General features: G+C 31.1%; 2 protein-coding genes across 2 annotated transcripts; one reads left to right on the top strand and one right to left on the bottom strand.

Annotated features, from left to right (window-relative positions):
- The first annotated feature begins 10,567 nt into the window (after positions 1 to 10,567).
- LOC145598279 (short-chain dehydrogenase TIC 32 B, chloroplastic-like) lies at positions 10,568 to 15,664 on the top strand. The gene is made up of 8 exons (XM_081654609.1): positions 10,568 to 10,733; positions 11,384 to 11,615; positions 11,715 to 11,794; positions 12,719 to 12,872; positions 13,245 to 13,323; positions 14,197 to 14,284; positions 14,535 to 14,581; positions 15,338 to 15,664. The coding sequence occupies exons 1-8, from the start codon at positions 10,607 to 10,609 to the stop codon at positions 15,521 to 15,523; spliced, it is 993 nt and encodes a 330-aa protein (XP_081510735.1). The 5' UTR covers positions 10,568 to 10,606; the 3' UTR covers positions 15,524 to 15,664.
- A 950-nt stretch (positions 15,665 to 16,614) lies between these two features.
- Positions 16,615 to 22,136, bottom strand: LOC145599074 (kinetochore protein SPC25 homolog). Its single transcript, XM_081655485.1, has 8 exons — positions 21,868 to 22,136; positions 21,579 to 21,644; positions 20,696 to 20,842; positions 19,391 to 19,504; positions 19,214 to 19,303; positions 18,993 to 19,112; positions 18,504 to 18,709; positions 16,615 to 17,038 (listed from the first exon to the last, which is right to left on the bottom strand). Exons 1-8 carry the CDS (start codon positions 22,043 to 22,045, stop codon positions 17,015 to 17,017), a joined length of 945 nt encoding a protein of 314 aa, XP_081511611.1. The 5' UTR covers positions 22,046 to 22,136; the 3' UTR covers positions 16,615 to 17,014.
- Between the last annotated feature and the right edge of the window lie 1,147 nt (positions 22,137 to 23,283).

The following is a 23,283-nucleotide window of genomic DNA, read 5'->3' as shown; positions in this document are numbered from 1 at the left end:
ATAAGGTTTGAATACAACACCTCATTGAATGAAAACCAACTTATTACCATCCAAGTTATAAGCTTCTATTGTTCTCTCTATGCACATAAATATATAAATACATATTGGAAATAAAAGGAAAAATTATTCAAAACTATTTATTATTGTTATTGTAATACGAGTGTTATAATTTCCGAGAATAAAAAAATTCTTTCAAGCTTTTTGATAATAAATATGATAAAAATACTTAAAGTAACACTCGGAGCAACGCCCGGGCCGAACACTAGTTTTCCTATTAAGAGGTATTTTGACGTTTGCTTGATGTGTAAAGATTTAGGAACGGAAGAAGTAAAATACGGGTTGGTACATTGAGTTGACATTGATCACAAACTATAACAATTTGAGTTGATGGGTTGGCACATTTTAACACCAAGCAACATGGGTTGTTGGGGCTTATTTGGAAATATAAGTTCATTTGAAATTTTGAAATTGGGCCAAATGGCTTGTTTGGCTAACCCATGAATTTAGATTTGCATTTGGCACATATTCACAAAACCAAATCTTCCATATATAAGCTAGAGAGTAAAGAGTTTGCAAATTCAACGTGAATATTGAATAATGCCTGTTATAATTTACTAAACTGAGCTGATCTGAACTGAATTGAATATAGCCGAAATGAATTTGTTATGAGAGAAGGAAATTAGGAACTGAACTGAACTGAAATTAAGCTGAAGAGATTAGGCCGTAAGTCATTTCAAATTTCGATTTTTTAATTACTCGTAAGTTTTCATCTCTTTTATTTCTCTTTCTTATGCTGTCATTTTGAAAGAATAAATTTAGTCAAGGGTGATTAAATTACTTAATTATACAAGTACAAAACAGTGGTGACTTTAAGTAAAACCCCGTTCTCTTCACTTTAATTTTGCTGAACTGAAATTATTTTACCTGAACTGAAATTATTTTTGCTGACCTTAAATTATTTTTACTGAACTTAAACTAATTTTGTTGAACTGAAATTATTTTTGCTGAACTGAAATTATTTTTATTGAACTGAAATTATTTTTGCTGAACTGAAATTATTTTTACTGATTTTCAATATAATTCTTCTTTAAGAAAACTGAATATTACTGAACTGAACTTATTTTTACTGAAATGAAATATATTTACTGAAATGAAGTTAATTTTACTGAACTGAACTTATTTTAACTAAATATTAATTTTTAAGGTGAAGAGAACAGGGCTTAAAACTTTATTTGAAAAAAAATTTCTTTACTGAACTAAAGTTAATTTTACTAAACTGAACTTATTTTTACTGAATATTATTTTATAAAGTGAAGAGAACAGGGCTTAAAACTTTATTTGAAAAAAAAAATACTATATATGGCCAAAATATTTCTCATAAGCCTGATAGTGATTTATTTTGTCCAATTGCCTTTATTGGCCATCCGATGATTTCATACCATCAACAAACACCATCACAATTGATTTGGACATTTATTTTTATGGATTCATGCATTCACTAATTCTATATTACATTAGTAGGTTAAACACAAAGACCAAAAGAAAACCCACCAAAAGACATCACTAGTTATCGTTAAGGATCACATCAAATCGTGGTAATTCTATATTACATTAGTAGGTTAAACACAAAGACCAAAAGAAAACCCACCAAAAGACATCACTAGTTATCGTTAAGGATCACATCAAATCGTGGTCACCATTGATAATGTTGGGTTGAATATACTCCTTAGGGCCTAGAGGCATATGCTTGCCTCATATCTCAAACATCTTCCATTAATCAAACATTAAACATGTTGCCAAAAACAACATAACAATAAATTCGTCATTCAATAGTCTTATCTTCTCTAAAAGTATGCAAGTATCATAGTTTTGAATCAAATTTAAAGTTTGTTTATACTTTATACTACTATTGGTACGTACCATAAGCCCATAATAGTTATGTAGTGCATATGATATTTAATTAAATATGTGGTGATGTTAATTTTTTCTCTAATCAATCATTCTTACTATAAGTGATTATTTAAGTATAAAAAAGATTGCTAATTATACTGTGTAATTGTGTATGTATACACACGTACTGCTGGTGTTTTTTCCCTGATATTTTGGTCACGATGAACTTAAGACAATACACATTGCGTATTTTTTTTTTTCATTCCTTATCATGATTAGCGTGGATTGATCCTAAGCCACATCCGATCTCCATTTCCAAATAATTGGATTCAAATTAATTAATGTATGGTTAGCTTTTTTTAATACACACTACAAAACAAGATTTGCTCCACCAATTACTCAATTAGGATATATGTGACATACCAATATCCAATATGCCAAGGATATTCATATTATGCATGCTAATTTATAGTATCATGAAGATCCTCTTCACCAGCCCACTACTCAATTTATTAGGGTTTATATAAACAATAATCACATCTTTCTAGATATATCATATATGTTTAGCTGAAATTAATCTTATTATAAGATATGCTGGCGTGTAGGTGGTATAATCTAAACCCTAGGCAAGGAACAAATCCATTTTTCTACGTCGTAGGGCACCCCCACAACCATTTAATTATCTTTTTGCTCCTTTTCCATGAACTTAGGAATTTCTTTATTTATTAAAAGTTCTTATCATCAATTTACTTTATTCTTAATTTTTAATTCAATGTAGTTAGGTGCACATAAATTTATTTAATTGTATACCATAGTTTATGATGATTAGATGGTTAATGACTTCAAATAGAAATCATATAGTTTAAATTATATGATAAGTATAGGTTATTTTAGTCTTACAATGTGAATAATGTGATTACATAGCAAACTTTGGTTTGGCAACCTAGCTATTGGTCAATTTGCATTAAGATTAAATTTGATTAATTAAGACTATATCATAAGATTGATATTATATTATTGGTCCGTGGGTTGCATTTCTATAAAAGAAAGTAATTAAATTTAGTTAGTGCATTGTTAAAATGTACCTAAACACAAAATAAAAGATGTTATAGGTGGAGGAGGTATGTGTCTTTGTAATATAATTCACTTAATTATGTTATGATTCTAGGAAGATACGTAATTAAACAATGGGGTTAGTTGCTCCAAATCGTGGGAGAATGGAATGTTTTGTTGGATTAAAGTTGGTATATATGGTATATTCTTCATCATGATCCAAATCTATCCACGTATTATACCTAAAGGTTCATTATATATATAAATAAACTATGTTAAAGTTTAATAAGGCTATCCAGGCCAAGAAGCTCAAATATGATTAGCATTAAATTCTACCTCCGGACCAAATTACTCGTAACTTTGGAATATTATATATCTCACAAATGATACCCCAAAGTTGCGAGTAATTTGGACCGGAGGTAGTAAGTTTAGATTATTTTATTTTATTTTTTCATAATTTTTATAACTATACAAGTTACATTAATTAATGACTAATAAGTCCACTTTTAGGTTAAGTAAAGATATGTTCAAAGTTTAAATTGGTGAAAGATAGGTGTCAAGGTATATACAGTCATATATTATGTTAAAACATATTCTTCAAGTACAAGTACTTATTAAAAGGATTGGAAAGAAGGAAAAAAAAAAAAAAAACTCGTATGCATGCGCACTCTATATCTTTAATCGATTGTTTCTATTTAATTAGATTCTTATTGCATGGAGTAGTAACTCATATCATTAACAAATAACAACCTCATACTCTGCATAGTTTATAATTTAATATCTCGTATTAGACTATATATTTAATTTACACAATATGGTGAGAAAAGTTTAGATAAGTTCAAAATGCAAATAGACATTATTATTGATTGATTATCAATTGTTAAACAATAACTATTTTCATCCCCATGATGAAACCTTGCTATTTTTTTAGTGAGTCACTAATACATTCATGTTTTTTTTTTTTTTTTTTTTTTTTTTTTTTTTTTTTTTTTTTAATATGATAAGAAGAAAGATATTACAAAAACAGAGCTTTTTCAGTGCGGCAGGCCACATGGTGCGGCAAGGGTTACTTGTATTCTGGGTTACTTGTTTCTGGAGTTACTTGTATGTGTTACTTGTAGAATGTTACTTGTAGTTTGGGGTTACTTGTATGGATTACTTGAATGGGTTGAGTAACACCTACAAGTAACCCCAGACCAAAACCTCGTACCAAACCAATAACACGCTACAAGTAACTCTTGACCAAAACCAGTAACACCCATACAAGTAACACCTACAAGTAACCCTAGACAAAACCAGTAACACCCATACAAGTAACCCTAGAATACAAGTTACCCCAGACAAAACCAGTAACACCTATACAAGTAACACCAGAATACAAGTAACACCTATAGTAACACCATACAAGTAACCCCTGCCGCACCATGTGGCCAGCCGCATACAAAATTTTGTATTACAAGAATCATGTCAGACACCTTTATATTAAGATAAATCCGACCAACATTATACGTTGGTTAAGTCTTTATTATTTGTTATTCAAAAATAAAAGTCCTTATTTTTATTATTACCTCCGATTCATATTATTTGCCACGATTAGACATTTTTTTCTCTCTATTTATGTCAAATCGTTGCAAATAATATGAAACGGAGTTAGTTTTAAGGCTGAGTAAAGATCAAATTTTCAAAGTGCACCTCTATAAACCACAACGTCAATTGGTAGGAATCTAACCTTTGAGACCAAAGAGGTAAAACCCCTATTAATTTGTCTTCTTCACCATATATTGCTTGGTAAATCGGTTAAGAATATGTCTAATGATAATTAATAATGGCATATAATGATAGAAGAATAAATCATAATGGATTATGCTCCACTCTCCCCGTGATTAGCTCCATGAGCACGTGCCATGAAGGGTCCAATTTCTTTTCAATAGCCACTTGTCACCCCACAATTCGTAGATAACACGTGAGGCTAAGCATCAATAATAACAATTATAAAAAGGTTTTTAACTTGGCTAAGCATTTTTAATAATTATATGAAGAGCTAACTATTCTTTGTGGAAATTGGAAAAGCATAAATTAAAAAGGTGAAAAAAGTTGGAATGATTAAGATGAGAAATATTTAGAAATTGTCGGAATAAAAGGTAATTTTTTTACTTTAATCGGTTGAATTACATCAATTAAGAGAAACAAAAATAATTCAAAATAAAAATTAAAAAAAGAGGGAACAAAATGTATAGTATACACCACTGACTTCGGTAAAAGTTTAAGAGACATTTTCTTGTGGTTAAAGTCCCATAATGTTTCCTAATTGTTTACGTTATCCACCAATATTAGTTGTTGGGGGTGAAATAAAAAGATTTAAATTAAATATTTATTTTATTTTACGTATTTTTGAAATTGTTAAATCAATAAATTCTATGTTGAGGATTAGGTAAAAAATAGACATAAAATTTCGTTTTCATATAGTACTAGTTGTTGTTGTTGGAAACAACTAACAACAAAAGACATGAAAATATTGCTAATTTTCGATCACTTGTATTAAAGTAGTGATTATAATTAGTCAACTCAAAATATAAACAAGACATAAGATATTGTGGGCTTGAAATATATGACTTCTTTCACGAATGTGTTAGCTATTTATATTTCTGTCACTTCCAAATGTTTTTCCATGTCTCCTTCATATTATATCAACAAATATTTCATATTATAATTAATTTCATCTACATCATTATGCTTAATTAGAAAAAGTTTTTTATACCTTTTTTTTTTTTTTTTTTTTTTTTGAACTCGTAATTTATTAGGTTCATATATATGCATGTCATCTATCTAATAATTTAACTTGCTTTAAATTCTGATAGTAAAATTCTTTAGTACCAATTGAAGAATTTGTTCAAGTTGATAATTTAAAACAAATACGAAGTACCTTATTTCTAGTTTTATGATGCATGTAATATATTTTGACTTTTTGTGAATAATGAGACATTTAAACCATGAATAATCCAGTGTTGTATGTGAAAGTAGTTCCACACAGGAAAATAGGAAATATTGCTTTTGATGTAAGCTGATGTATGAGAAATAGTTTGAAATATCTAGAATAATAAAAGGTTTAAAGCACCAAATACAAGTTTTGAAATTAAGTGATATGGAAAAGAATTGGATGCGTGTACTGTATGAGAATTATGGTATATTGGTATGCTCCATCAACTTTTTCATATGTGTTTTTTTTCATATGTTCTTATTATAGTACATAACTATTTATATTAATGGTATAATTTTGGAATGAGTTATACGAAATGAGCGAGAAGATTTGGTGTGGACTAAAATTTTGTGACCAAAGAATTCGATCTTAACTACATACAATAAGGAGCAATCATGCATAAATGTATCAAGACATAATACATAGATCAAGACCCTGTCTTTTCACCTTATTTATTTTTCTTAAATATTGTTAAATTTGTTTTTTAAAAATACATGCATTACTGATGAGTTTTAATGAAAAGTAGTATTGTTTTTTATGGATTGAGTTATTTTTACAACATCAATTTTATCTCATTAACATTATTACGAAGTATAGATAATAAGGATATATATATTTTTAAAAATAAGTTTATGTTTCATGTCATTTAATTCCAATAAATTAATGAATCTATCTCACTAATCTATACCAAAATTCAAATTCATTGCAAGAAAATGTGCTTTTTCCCAATCAAATCCAAGCTTGTTTTTATTCCTTCCACTTTATATTCTTGTAGGCATATATAACAATCAATGAATACCTAAATTGAATCTAAGAAAAGGGATCATCACATGTGAAACTACAAGTAAAAGTGCCTCAAAAATTAGAAGCATGCTTATGAAAGTTGTATTAAAGTTAGGGGACCAATAGGGTCCCTCCATTTCTTTAGCTAGGTCCCACCTTAATTTTTACACCTTAACACACTAAGCTCCATTTTTATTGATGAGTCAACTTCATCAATATCTCTCTAACAACAATTCATTATTTGTCAAAGCTAAGAAAATCACATTAAAAAAAAATATATTAAAATAAATAAATAAATTGCTATAAATTGGCCCAAAAATATAAGGACAAATTAGACGTGAGTGACACGGTTGCAAGTAGAAAAAATAACCCTACTTGTCCCCCATAAATAAAAATTCACCACCCCTTTTTTTCATAATTTTGAATCATATGATAAAAATTGCATTCATGCATGTTATTTTTGTAATATAAGAATTATATTATTACACTTTATTTACTTTCTTTTTTCAATTTTACAGCTATTTATAAATATGTACACGTGTGATGAAAAATAATACTTGAAAGTGTTAAAAATGGGGTGTGTTTGATGAAGGCAATATGTAGTTATTGCGTTGGTCATAATAAGTAGCAACCAAGCATGTCTCCTTGGCCTATACTTTTTAAGACTTGCTTTTACATTGTATGAAAATGAAACCGTGTTTCATGTCTTATCATAATACTTAGCTTGTAGTAAAAATTTTGATTATGTTTATATACATATGATTATTATTATTAATCAAAGATTAGATTGATAGATTCTAATTAGTTTTAATTTGTAGTTTAAGTGTAATCGATCCTTGTGTGTGTTGATTTGTTAGCAACGTAGTTGCAGCTTCCTAATTAATATAACAATGAAATTTATTTTACCACATTTTTGAATCCATGTTTTGACAGCAATAAATTGTGGTAATACATAAATCGGCAATATACATAGACTTAATCGCAAAGTGTTCGATGTGGGACGTACGATTTGCCATTTGGTTAGCATAGATGGACTTGAAATGAAACTATAAATGCAAGTTCATATCTATGTCAACTTATTAATAAGTAGACATACATATGAACTTGCATTTATAGTTTAATTTGCATGAGAAATCCATCTTAATTAATACAATCAATGACTATTTTAGTTTATGATGTTTTCTCCTATGTGATGTATGGCCTGTACTAATTTATTGAACTAAGCTAAAGTGAATTGAATATTTTATGAGAGGAGGAAATTAGAAACTGGACTGAACTTAAGTTTAAGAGAACAGACCCGTATATATTACACTTCTCCTATATTTTAATTAACCATGGTGTAATACATAGGATCGAAATGCATCATAGAGAATAATATTGAACGATAGTTATAATAAGCGAAAACCTAGTCGAAATTTTTATATGTCATGAGCTCGTGACTAGAGTAGACGTACATTATATTTATGTAACCAAATGAAACTTATAGGGTAAAAATTCAATGATTAAGCTGGAGAAAGGCAGTATTATTATAGTTATAGGCAAGGAAATTGTGGTTGGTTTGGTTTGTTTGAAACAGGTGCTATAAATTGTTGTTAGGCCTAATCTTTTTGTCGCAACCTAGATAGATTACTATAGATTAGGGGAACAAAAATCTACAATGCTAAATTATGTTGTTCACTTTGTGATGATCAATCTACATCTAACTGATTGGAGTACTATATATGTAGAGTGTAGACTACTGTGATTTAATTTGTAGAGTTTTCCTACTAGTGTAGGAAAAAAGGAAACAATAAAAGGGTACGGATAGTTTACCAATTAATTAAATTAGCAAAAGAAATGATTAGTGATTTATTGGATTATATTAACTTGCACCTATATGAAGAAGGGTTAATAATCTCTTTCTTAAAACAATTAATTTAGTTGGTTAGATATTTGGGCGACGACTTCTATTTCCTTGTCTCAATTAATCGACAAATTAAGTTTTGTACAAAGTTTTTATGCGATAAGTATGTTGTTGTTGGGACTGACCTAGGGTTATTAATTAAGTTGGTGGAGCACCTATAAATCAGTAATTGTCAATTCAATACATATTCATTTTATCTTCTACTGTTTTGGACAAACATATATCACCCATGACCCTTGCTAAATTCCTGCCGATTTGTTGACTAGTCTATTACAGAATAATATTTTAATAGAAAAGTAAATATGATTGGAGATCGATCTTGAAGGAATTTTGATTTAATGAGAGAGCGAGGTAAATTTGGGTGAAGCCGTGAAGTCATCTAGTTTATTTACATGCAATTCGTTGATTAGAGACCCTTACATAAAGGTGTTTAGAATTATTAGCCATTAATTTCAACTACCTTTTTGACAAATTAAAACCCTAAGCAAAACTCGGTCTCTAAACGTGACAACAATAATACCTTTAGCATTAGTGGTAATTAAAGACTCTTTAAGTTATTAAGCTTGTCCTGTGGATTAATTAATTAGGTAAACAAATTAAAGATGAAGCTTCCCTTAAGACAGCATTAGCATTTGGTTTTCAGCGTGTCGTTAGATGGTTAAGGGAAATTGAAATTTGATGGTGACAACTTTGACGATTATTGCTAGCCAGGTCACCCTCTACCATGTCTTATTCTTCAACCTTTCTGTTGTATGTTTTTGTTATAATTAACATTATCCATGAGTGGAGTTAATTTATTAATTAATTGATAGCTAAACATTCGAAGGATCCTCGAAAAATTATCTATCCAGTATTAAGAGCTCAGGACACACATCTATTTATACTCGAGTACATACATACCATACAAGTATAAAATATCTTTGCCTCTGTTAATTTGTTGAATCAGGTCGGTTACTGTTGGTTTACCTTACAGTATCGACCATAAACAATATGTTGTAATTACTTTGATTCACAATTGTAGAAGCATAAACATTATTCATGATGAGAGATTAATCACAAAGTATAAGTACTCCTTAAACACTTGTAACTTCACCCTCACTTATGTCTAGAATAGCTTTTAGACAAAGTAAATGTAAATAATAATCTGTTCTAGAAGTCTTCAGTAAGATTTTCCACAAGCATAAAATATTTTAATTTGGAAATGCACACTTTATTTTACCACTCTAAGTAAAAACATCTTTATGTCATGTCATATTTTTTTCTCTCTTTAATCTCATTAAACTCCAATAGCAAATAATTAATACTCCCAAAAGAAAGCCTGGAAAGTAACAAGTAATCTCAATTGCCTCAAAGAAAAAAAGAGAGGAAAACAAATGAAACCCAATAAGTATGAACAGTTTAACCACCAAAGAAAAAAAAAATTAAAGGAGATTGATCGACAACTTATTGTGGAGATTACCAATTGCACCTCCATCACTCTTATTAGCTTCCTTCCAAAATTTCAATTTATTTTTTTACTATAAATTCTTATGAAAATCTCACATATTACGTGTATCTTACATAGACCGATGAAAGTAGGTGTTTCAGAATGCACCGAACTAGTAACATGCACACTCCATCCATTATTTTTCTTACAAATAATTTAACTTAAGAAAACACGATAAGATAAAACGCCCTATTGAACCAAAATGTAGCGCAGATTGGCTACTACGTGTGACTTTTACGTAGGATTCCCTAATATACTAGAATACATACTAGTTACAGACATATGAGGGCCAATATCATTGGGGATGGACCACCCCGGTATCTTATGGTCTATGAGGCAACATAAAATAATGTTTGCTCCTTTGGACCACCAACAAAATAAATAATTTACAAAATATTATTATAAATTATACTATATATATATATTGCTTTATATATAAATATATCTCACAATAACTTGAAACTACATACACAAATATAGTAAGAACATAGGCTATTTTCACAGCACTATTATCATGAAGGCAGCATTGAAATACTTGGCTGGAATTGCTGGTCCAAGTGGTTATGGCTCTAATTCTACTGCTGATCAAGTTACCGATCATTGCTTTTGCCCACCTCATCTTCTCACCGCTATCATCACCGGTAATTCGATCCGCTAGCTTCTTGTATCTTTCGTAAATGATTTCATGTAATTTTTCATTTGTATCTCATCTGTTCTGGCTCGTGATCTAAAACACGGGCATGATCAGCTTGAGAAACATTTATGTTGCTAATATTATTTATTATCGATACATTAATTAAGGAAAGGTACACAGAAGTTACAACAGTCTTCTATCAAGACTAACATTTATTATCGATATATAGCATGAATGAGGGTAGCTAGTGTAACATATACTACGTATTGTTCGTGTAACATACACATGCATATTTACTTTCCTGATAAAATTTTATAATAATCTAATTATTCAGTATTAAATATTGTTTGTTTGATCCAAAGGTTGTAGTAGGAAGATTAGTTTTTTGTGTTTATATGAATTCAAATCTTTTATTGGATCAAAGCATATCACAACTTTTATGGAAACTTCTGACTAGTATTAAAAATTCATAACCACTTTTAGCAAATTTAATTAATTTAATTAAGTAAAATCACAGCTTTTTCCATGAGTGAGTATTTTTATATTTTTGATAATTTTTCAGTCATTGACATTATACAATAATATTAGTCAATTCCATGCAAATTATTTAATTACATGTTAATGGTGCTAATTGTAATTAATTTTGAAATTGATTAGGCGCGACGTCCGGTATTGGGGCAGAAACAGCAAGAGTTCTAGCAAAGAAAGGAGTAAGGATTGTAATTGCAGCAAGAAATTTGAGCAAAGGAGCAGAAGTTAAGGAAGCAATCTTAAAAGAAGCACCTCATGCTCAAATTATAGTTTTGGAGATTGATCTTAGTTCCATGGCATCTGTTAGCAGATTTTGTTCAGAATTCTTGTCTCTTGATTTACCTCTAAATATTCTCATGTAAGTGTTATTGCATGATTTCATATATATGTTCGTATTATATCATACTTCCTCTGTCTTTTAAAGTTCGGATTTCACTTAATGATTTCATATGTGTAGAAACAATGCTGGAGTATTTTCTCAAAAGCTGGAATTTTCTGAAGACAAGATTGAGCTTACAATGGCAACAAATTATTTAGGTAAGATTTTTGTTTCACTTTTATTGAAAAATAAAATCTTTTGTGATCTATTTTCATTATAAAGCTAAGGTGGTGTCCCCATGCATTTCCCTCCCTATGAAAACCTACCAACCTTTTTTTTTCATGGTAAAATTGCTTAGGTTTTCTTTTTTCGTTGGAGTAAATTGCCCAAATTTATCTTTGTTTATAATTTCATATTAAAATCACCAAATATTTTAGTTAAATTGGCATATTTTATTGAATAACAACTAAAGTTTTAATTTTGGATATTTTAGTGTGATTCTAGAGTATTACTTTGGATTTAGAAACAACTAGAAACGATAGCAACGTACATGAGTTTGAGACACCAAAAAGGCCAAATCTTAGATGCTATATTTGATAAAGGTACTAATTTAACTAGTCGACATCTACCAACAACGCACATTATTGTTTTAGCTAGTAGTCTTGCATTGTGCAAGTTACTATTCTACCAAAAGCTTAACAACTAAATTTTTACTACAATTTATTCAAATTTTATTAGGTTACTTTGAAGAGACGCAAATGATTTTCATGTCAAAACATATAATTACCCTTTTGAACGAAGGAGCAAAATCCACGATGACATTAATAAATACTGCTTGTATTATTATGCAGTATCGAATGAGTTTATTTATGTCTATAAATCAGAGCGATCATGTTTAGCTTTTGTGGTCAAACTTTACGTCAAAATTGATCATTGATGTTTAATGTCTATCATTATATCATACTCCGTATTAATGTATTAATCCAAGCTAAAGAGAGATAATTTAATTAAATATTATCTCCGAATTTTTTTTTAACTGTGATAAAAAAAAGTCAAAAAAGAAAGAACGTTAAAAAACGAATTATGCATAATACTGTAGGAGTAGTGATGGAAAATTTACCTCCACCTTATTTTGTTGGCAGGGCATTTTTTACTAACAGAATTACTGTTAGAAAAGATGGTGGAGACAGCATCACAATCAGGGATTGAAGGAAGAATAATAAATGTTTCCTCTTTAACTCACAGTTGGGTGAAGAAAGATCACTTCTCTCTTTCTAAAATGCTGAATCCAAAGAAGTAAATTTTCCCACTCATTTTTTTGTTTCTCAATATTATTTTTTATAATTTTAGTCCACCTACTTCCTTGTTTGACAAATATTGCAAAGTTTGGACTCTTATGCTACGAGTATTCATTTATTATCCTTTAACCTTCTGTCATGATTTATATGAAAAAACTTGTTCATTTGAAATCTTATTAGATTCGTCTGTTATGATATACGTACTTTATATTTCAAAATTATAACATTTTTTTTTACTCTTTCCCCTTTAAATATATTGATTATTGGGTGAATTTCAATAAGTAAAATTTATAGTTTTTGTATGTAAATTATCCAATTCTTTTTTCTTTTATGTTTTTCTGAACTTTATGCTTTTGGTTCACAATTGTAGTTATAATGGCACACGTGCATACGCGCAATCAAAACTGGCTAACATTATGCATGCCAGAGAAATGGCAAGGCAATTAAAGGTACCACTTCATACTCTTTTCTGTTTCAAATATATATTGGTTAAATTTTTTTTTACAGAGGAAATAGTAAGTAGAGTGTTCGTTAACTAAATTCCAATATTTTTTATACTTGTATTTTGTCATAATAAGGCCCTAATATATGTGTAGAGCAATTGAGATTGGTTTAAAGTCTTTTAACCCTAATTATCATCGAAATAGGTATTTCTCATAATTAATCTATCACTTGTGATTAAACGAACGGACATAAGTCACCGAGTTAATAGTTTAATACTATTATCGTTAATCCCTATAAGCCTATACTACCTGTTAGTGGACCAACTCAACCAAAAGCTTAAGCTGATGGTTGAAGCCCAGGAATATGTTACCAGCGCTTAATATTCCACTTGAAAGTGGGGGGTGGATGAGATTCGAACCCGTGACCTTTGTGTCACGCTGGCTCTTGATACCAAGTTAGTGGACCAACTCAACCAAAAACTGAAGCTGATGGTTGAAGCCCAGGAATATGTTTTATACTCTATCACTACCAACATTTATATATAAATGCGGAGATAGTAATATATAATTAATTTAGATACAAATTAGTGAACTTTGTGAAATTAGATTAGCTCATAATGATGTACGAATAATTAATCACTAGGTTATTAGCTAAGACATGACATTAGATTAGCCTAGCTAATGATCTAATTAATATAGCCATAACATTGATCAAAATAAAATTTATAAAACTAAGAAAAGAACAAAAAGAAAAGTCAAAAAGATAAGAAAAGGTGGCATTAAAAAACAAAAGAGAAGCTATGATTATAAGAGCACTGGTGTTCTAAAATTGACTATTTTTCTAATTAAAATTTTATCCTTTTGTCGTTAAAAATGCAGGAAAGAAATGCAAGAGTAACAATCAACGCAGTACATCCAGGGATAGTGAAGACAGGAATTATAAGGGCTCATAAAGGCTTTATCACAGGCATGCTTTGTCACCCCTTTTAATTTATATTTTATCATATAATATATGATTAATTATTATTAATCACATTCATAATCCCATTATCCGTCCAAAATCATTCATATAGTTTATAATTTACTATGTATTATGCATGATTAAATTATTAATCACTTTCATTATCCTTCTAAATATATTTAATGTATTTAGATAAATGGGAAACCTTCACAACCGCAAAATGTTAATCATCATGGTTTATATTGCTTTCTTGCAGATTCTTTGTATTTCCTAGCAGCCAAGTTGCTCAAGTCCACATCGCAGGTTTGTCTCATTTTTCTTAATTTTTTTTGCTTTATTATAAGTCAATATTCATATATTTAGTGCATTTTCGACAAAAATCAATCTTCTGCTAAATGTATGTATTACTCCGTACTATAGATAGACAACACATGAAAATAACTAAATAAGTATTGTTACACATGTTTAAAAATCCATCTATACATTAATTGATAGTTTTCATCTTCTTACGAGTATATTGGGTTTGAGATGTGAACAATCATTGATTGAAGTGGTTTTCATTGATCAATAAGTTAAATCTATTCTGAAAATATTCTGCATATATTTTCTATCAGTGAAGCGTTAGTTTCACTAAAAATGAAACCCATCATCCTCCAATATCATGTTTAATTAGCGAAATCGTGTTTCACAAAAACTCAACCTTTCAACTAAACCTCTTTTCGAACTTTTTTAATTTTTTTTTTTTAAAAAAAAAATCATTCCCATATCCATCAAAATCTCCCTTTTTACACCTCATTCATTCCTCATGCACTGCGAAGTCTCATCAAAGATGCTTACTTTCACTTGCACACGTACTGACATATATTGCATGGTAAAAACAAAATGACCTTAGCAATAAGAGTTATGATATGACTTTATACTTTATATTGTCTTTATACACTATACAATATCAAATAATTACTGTAAAAATAAAAATCAGACATGCCACAAATATTATACTAGTAATATAAAGTTGATTCTTTTAATGAAATGTATGAATGTATAAATTTATTTTTGTAGGGTGCAGCAACAACATGTTATGTAGCACTAAGCCCAGAAACAGAAGGTGTAAGTGGAAAATACTTTGCAGATTGTAATCAAACTTGTTGTTCAGCTTTAGCTGCTGATCATTCTCAAGCTTTGAGACTTTGGAAGCATACTCGTACTCTCATATGCAGGAGATTACAACACCCTTCACTCTCTTAATTAATGTTTACAAGTTTTTAAATTACATTAATTAGCAGAAAAATTATAGATGTAAATTTTCTTTTTTTGTTTTTTCTTTGGTTATTGGTTTTTTCTCAAGGAAAATCATAAAAAGAATCAGTCTATTAGTCAGTTTGTACACCGTACCACCAATTGGTCCGTAGTTAGTTTGAAAATAAGTCTTATGTATATATACATAGTTACTATATTACGATAAATGGATCAATAAAAATACTTCGCATTATTGATGCGAATAATGTATATGATTATGTTGAGTATCTTCAACAAATATGCACAAGGTTAAAGTTTTATTAATAGTTGTAACTTTGGTTTACATTGTGACTATATAATCCTCCACAAACCCTAGGGGAAAACATTATATTACAAATTTACAACAAGGTGTACAATATTGTATAACCTTTTAACTTTAAGAGGTGTGGAAACATGGAGTTTTTCGACACAAGAAACAGGCGCCGGGGGGATGGGGTGGTTGCTAAAGCAAGAAAGGTAGAACATAAGGAGCTAAGGAGGGAGGATATTGATTGATTGATTGTAGCAAGTTATATCTAACTGATATAAACTTTTTTGGAACAGAGGCTACAGAGCAGTGTTCTGATTTTGATTTTGAGGGAGCATTCTTGACAATCTTTTGTCGAAATTAGCATAGTACAAAGTACATCAACTCGCTATAAGAGAGATGAACGAATAATCAGTGACATTACCTACATCAAGATAGCATCAATCTACAATATTGCATATTAATTGCCTAAGTTAATAAAATGATGCCATCACAAAAACAGGTAGCATACAGTATTATCAAGCTAATAAAGATTTTGGGATCATGAGATCATATGTTACTGACCTACGACAGGGTTAAGAACGGTTCTAGTAAAATATGAAGAATCGTATGGTACTAGTAGAATGTGATTTTAGTTTTTATATACTACTTTCTTTTACTTCTATTGAAAGTTCTTTAACATTTTTGTAGAGCAACTCATACCATATTTTGTTCATCGCAATCAGTTATTCACCATCTTAGGCTTGAAAAAGATTGCTGGTTTAATTACCTCCAAAAGTTAATAACTCCTAACACAATAGATATTACCGTAAAAACCTGCCAAAATAAAAGAATATTACAGTATGTCTTAGTGTATCTGAAGTTCTGAACCAACCATGCCTAAACTTATTTTGTTATGTCCATCGAGTGTAAGACTCAAAGTGCCCAAACTAAGGGCAGGACCGCAGAAAAGTAGAAGTAACAGAAAGCACATCATACGACAAATATTTACACATAATGGAACTCAACTTACAACCCTCAGCACAAAAGGAGTAGGACTTGAAGCATCTTGGCAGCAGCTGCAGTCTCCACAGCTGCAGACTAAACTTCACACAACCTGTCAGCCAAATCTGCCCGATCTTACCACGTAACTAGCAGTTAATATTACTTCCCATAAAATACGTTTCCCCAGTTTCTGGGGATAGCATACGTGTTCATCCTTCTCTAGGTTTTTTACCCTGCAATGTGCAAGTGCAACACTGAATTAATTATCCACATCATAGTCCATAGCATTCTATTATCACAATTTCAAACAGAGACAGGAAATGTATAACCAACCCTCACCCTCAATTCTTTCAGAATACACTTCGAGAAATTGAAACAGTCCTAATACTTCTTGGTAAATTAAAATGGATATACAGTCATATGAACCCACAGAAGAACATCAAATGAGGTAAAAATAGAATTGTTGTTCGCTGAATTAATCAAGAATGAAGCCAAGCAACACAGGCTTATGTGGTGTTTCCAGAAACTACCATACTACCAGAAACGAGGAGATGATCAGAGTGATGATGCAGGTGTAGGGGGGGGGGGGGAGGAGATGTAAAATCTCCATGATTTTCAAGGAATATCGGTGATGGCCTTTTCAACCAAATCAAGTGATTTAATTCTACTATCATAATTTAATGCTGTTTGGCCCTAATTTAAAGCGAGAAAAGTTCCAAAATCCTGAAATATTCATATTCTCAGATGATCAGAAATTTGGACAATCACAAATAATTGACCATTTCACCACCACCAAACCCGTTTCCAATAAAAACCCAAGTTTCTTCAGCCAAACAGCTATCCAAAAACAGCCACCAACAGTATAGGCACAACCAATTGGTCCTTGCCAAAGTATCATATATCATGAACTTACCTTATACTCGTACGTAAAATTTAGCAACTAAAAGATGCTGATCACAGGTTTTTGGCCTATCATAAGGTAAAGCTTTTTTTCTGTCTGCATGTTACTTGACTATATCATAATGCAACATTGTAATAAATCTCATGTGAAACATCAAATTGTACTCCATTCCTTTCATAAGGTTAACACAGTTATAATTTACCTAATAATGTACCTCCATACTACCTTTTTCCAAAACCATAAGTCACTTTTTACTAAAGAACACAATAAGAAGCTCAAAACTAATTTGAAAATTCGTTATAATACATTGATATAGAGTGTACAAAATATCTTACTAGGTTTACCCTTGAATATGTTTTTCAAAGGACACTTAACAATATATAGTAAATCAAAAAAATGTGGACAAAATTTTGTTTAAGAAAGTCATATACTCATACATACTAGGACCTATAATACTTTGATGCTAGGGTCATTCTAATGTCTTTCAATAGATACACAGGCAAAGGTTAGGTTTCAACAAGTCACCTATGAGTCCGCTGCCCGAAAAGAAGATGAGTTCATCCTTAAACCAGTTCTCTTTTCCTAGCCAAAGGGCCCAAAACATCATACACAATCAATAAGAACCCATTTTGTTCGTCTAAGAGGCAATTATGATTAGTGATGATTGTTTATGTATGCACTTCATTGTGCAAGCTTCATTGTGCAAGCACACTGCCACAGGCAAACCTCAATGGAAAAGAAAGGAACAGCAAAAACAACAGATAAAAAAATGAGTAAAAGGTGTTCTCAAGTACTACCAAAAGACGAGGTGAGCGTCGAGGAGATAGGAAGCGATGAGGTGATTTGGTGCCTTTTCCATGCTCAAGTTTTTTAGTATCTCCGTTAACTTCTCTAAGTGGGAGCGGTGATTTACTTCTGCTATCAATTGAACCTGAGGAAACTGGAGCAGATAAAGAGATACTGGTACAATCTTGATCTTGATATATGAAGTGAGACATTGGCCCTGAGAAACAAAATAGAAAACTATATATTAGAATAGCCAACCAAATAATTTGTCAAGCTAACTGATGCAGGAGTATTTGTATTATCATTTTAAATCAAGCAAAAAGTGAACAGCTCCAAAAAAAAAAATGTAGCAACAGGACAACAATAAGTTTGTAAATTAACCATAGAATTATGTGACAATTATACACAACTTCAACACAGGATAAAAAAAATAAATAAAAAATTGTCATGTTTACCATCTGTGCTTTAAAAGAGTAATAACATTATGGGTTTGAGAGTACCTGATAATGTAGCCTGGAATTTTTCTCTCATAATTCTAACAAATTTGAATAGGCCATTGCTCTTGTTTAACTGAAGGACCAGCTCTTCTATATCTTTTAAGTGTGGCTTAGAAACAAGCACTGCAACGACATGTTCATCACAGATAAAGAAAATAATCAATGAACAATATTATTAGCTATCCCAATTATGTGTTTTACATTCTTTACACCACAGCACTTACAAGTATACTTTCCATTCGCATGGCGAACAGTGAAAGAATACTCCTCAGCTGGACATTTTTTGTTGATGTTAGTAAAAGTGAATGTAACACCTGCCCCAAAAGACAATAATGAGAGTTATAATTACAGCATAGCAACAAGAACACATGCTCCACAAACAATCAAAATCTTAAAATTACCATGTCCTCCATCAATACGGAAACCAAGTACCCTGTTGTACCATTTAAATGCCTCTTGTATTTCTTCTCTGTTCTTATAAGCTTCCCGACTATTTTCTTCAGATTCAGCAATTGCTATTGGAAACAAAAAAAAACAAAAAAAAAAACAAAGAATAAGATATAGAAATCTCAAGAATTAAAACAAAAACAATACAAAAGAAAACCCGTAAAACAGTAAAACAACAAATATTGTTATTGAGATCCATGAGTTCAAAATATATCTGTATTCTACTAGATAAGAAATGATCTCACTATAATGATCAAATTCACTTCACTCTTCTTGCTTTGTCAGTTTTTCCCCATTCAAGTGTGATAATGACACTCTTTGTTTGTCAGGGACTCTGGGTATATATGCTCACTAATCTTATACAAGGAGTCAAGGAGGGAAACCCTAGTAGGAAAAGACATTTTACTTTCTAAGTTCCTATAGAATTTCAATTTCAGCACAGCACATATAGAAGAGTATAAACATTGACATTTGATTAGCTATTATGTGTGGTTTAATAAGCAAGAATCAATAGGAGCTTGATCATCTAACATTAAAATACACCATAACACTGCTATAACAAGAGACAAATGAGCATTGGATACAAACTATTACGAGTACTACCTATGAACCTAAATGTTGTTCCTATTTGGTATCTATATAATATTTACAACTTAAGAGAATCATCTAAATTCTCTTCAATATATAAGAAAAACATGGTCAAGTGGAGTTTTGTTTGATTCGTATCGATGAGTACTTTTAGAATTTCAAACTTTTATAATTTTTAATAAAATGTACTTAGAGATATTAATGATTTCAAATATCATTGGCAAATGTGTAAAAATAAAATTGGAAGAACTTTAAAGATCAGAGTGACGGAGGGAGTATAACCTAGTCTATAGTGAAGCAATTACTTAACATACCATGGTGTGTACTTTGTTTCTAGTATTTCTTTTGTATGAAATCCACTCGCACTTCAACAACAATTATATATTCTTGCAAAGGCAACTGACCACTGAGGGGGGGGGGGGGGGGGGGAATCCCCCCTATATTAACCTGAGGGATGTGGATAATTATTTTGGAAGAGGAAGTATGTGATATACTTACGCCACTTAGTACAAACAAATTTATATAATCATTAACCAACTAGCATAATCATTTGCAGCCACATGATTGTTTAATAACTCACATTTCCATGGATTCAAAAACCTAATACACTAACTCTGCAAATAAATATATTTGGCAAGCATAAATTAGTTCAACTACAGTAAGGTATTTACCTTTTGACTGTTCAGACAGGATGGAAGCATATTCATCTTTTCTAGCTGCTTGATCTTGTACAATTTTTTGAAGCTCATCCACTTTTACAATTGTTTCGGAAAGGGAGTCTGTTATTGTAATCCGCTTGGCCTCATTCCGTGTCTTAACTGTGAGCAAACATAACATCAATACAAAGAAAATTGCATCAAAATGCTTGCTACTTAAATAGCAACAATGATGAAGCATGTAAACAATAATAATACACGAGGTCAAATAAAAGCATGTGTATGCCCCATTCAATATATACTCCTATGACACAGAACCACCCCAACCATGCATTGCAAATTGCAATACAATTATATAAGGCATACATCATCCAGCAGCTATGGTATGGATCTGGAATTTATCCCTCATAACAACTGCTAGAATATAAGTAAATACAAATATTACACTTATTAGCTTCCGAAGTCCAAAGCAATTCGGATACTTATGAAGGAAGCAATATTAGCTTAGACGTATGACATGTATCACCCCACAATTGTAACTCGGGTACAAACAAAGGATATACCACTTGAGAAGAAGCTCACATTAACCATGTGCCACAGTCCACAATCATCAGACAAAGTGTTATTGATGTGTTGCAACCAACATAAGCTACAAACCAGAATCGAATCGCAAGGTTTATGGATGTCATGTATGTACAAGTATTAAGACATACAGTAAACCCTACAAAACATATCAATCCACAGGAAATTGCGAAAGATAGATTTTTGACAGATACTCGTACCATAACATCAAGTTATAAGTGAATGGCAATTGAAAATCTTCACTATCCAATAAACAAACGCAATAATGTCGAATTATAAGCGAAAAAGCCGCCACAACATGATTAAAGAGGCATACCTGCCAAAGCTCTGACCAATTCATCCTCCAATTCTCTTAATTCAACTTTGAATTTCCCTAATTTCACTGCAATTCAAATCATTTCATCACTATTATTTACCCAAAAATCATCATATTAAGCATAAAATATCTCCAAGAATTCTTCAACTCATAATAAAGCCAAAGTTATTTCGACAAACCCTAATCAAACACACATAATCACACACAAAAGCGTAAACCCTAAAATCACAACAGAAAATCAAATTCAAGCATAAATCAACAAAATTAGAGTGAAAATAAAGAAGAATACCTTGATTATGAACAGTTAATTCAGCTTTGGATCGGTATGATTGTAGAAAATTCCCAAAAGAGGCAAAAACTGATTCAGTATTTTGGTGATGAATTTCGATACCTTTGTCGCAAACTGTTCGAAGCTCGGATAACATTGAGAGTACAGTTACTTCTGCTCTGGTATGGAAGGAAGCCATGGGAGGTAGGAAGAGAGAGGAGAGAGGAGAGAGAAAGTGAGAAATATTAGCCCGCCATTTTCAACTTCGAAATTGAGTTCAAATACGACTCCGTTTTTTTGGAGAGGGCGAGTGTGAAATAGTGATTGAGAGTTTAAGTTTGTGGGCTTGTTGAATTGATAATTTTTTCTTGTTACACGCGGTTCACCCTTTGAGCTAATTCGTATTTAGAGATCAGTTTTTGGTGGTTAGGTTCCAATTCCTTTCCAATTGTTGTTGTGGGGATCGAACACGAGTTGTCCTTAGTCTCTACCAAGTGTCCAAATGTAGTCTAAATCACCGCTACACCAACAACCAATTGGTTCGTCTTTGCCAAAATAATGGTTTTCTATTTTATGGATTAATGGGAGACCGTCATTTTCACTTTTTTCAAATAGAGTTAGACATGAGTCGAGTTTGTTTAAACTATGTGTCAATCATCATGCCTCATGCTAAATTGTTAAAGCAAACTTTGCCTGAATCTTTCATGTTTGAATTAGGTCAATCTTTCATGAGTAGAGACTACTAATGCATGATGCGACGCACATATTGTACCATATTTTTTTGGTCATTAAATCTGTGCATCGCATATTCGCATGGACACTAACCTAGTTTAACTCTATTTCATCAGCTGTTTGATATTTCATATTTTCATTCACTAGCTCTCCATTAAAGTTGATTTTATTCACCCATCAAAAAAAAAAAAAAAAAAAAAAAAAAAAAAAAAAATCTACTGAATAATAGGTGGACTAGAGGGGTCAAATGTGGACTATGTGGTCGATGTAAGCAAATAATCACGTATGTAGGCGACAGTGCACAAACAAATATTGCAAATATCATAATTTTAAGATTTGGGCCCAAAAATTCTCACAAAACCCAGTAGAGATTAAATCAGGCCGAACTTGAAATTTCATTAGGCCCAATCAGAACACCACTAGTTCAAGTGTTCAACCCACTAACTAGTACGAAGTATATTGAATTTGCTTGAACCCTCATGAGTCATGAGCCTGGCCACTGAGTAAATTAGTGTTGAAATCTCACAATCAATTCAATGATTTATTAGAGTAAAATCGTAAAGCCATTGGTTGGCTATGAGGAGAGAGTGTTAAATAATAACTTCATTAAAAAACATAAGAGGGGTGATCTAGGAGAGACAGTGGAGAATGCTGGTCATTCTCATGACCAAAATAGCAACTTTGACGGTTTGGTTCTCTATAATT

Source organism: Chenopodium album, chromosome 20 (assembly GCF_948465745.1).
Source record: "Chenopodium album chromosome 20, dcCheAlbu1.1, whole genome shotgun sequence".
NCBI lineage: Eukaryota > Viridiplantae > Streptophyta > Magnoliopsida > Caryophyllales > Amaranthaceae > Chenopodium > Chenopodium album.
Note: the sequence above shows the minus strand (reverse complement) of the source record. Positions and strands in the feature narration are given on the sequence as shown.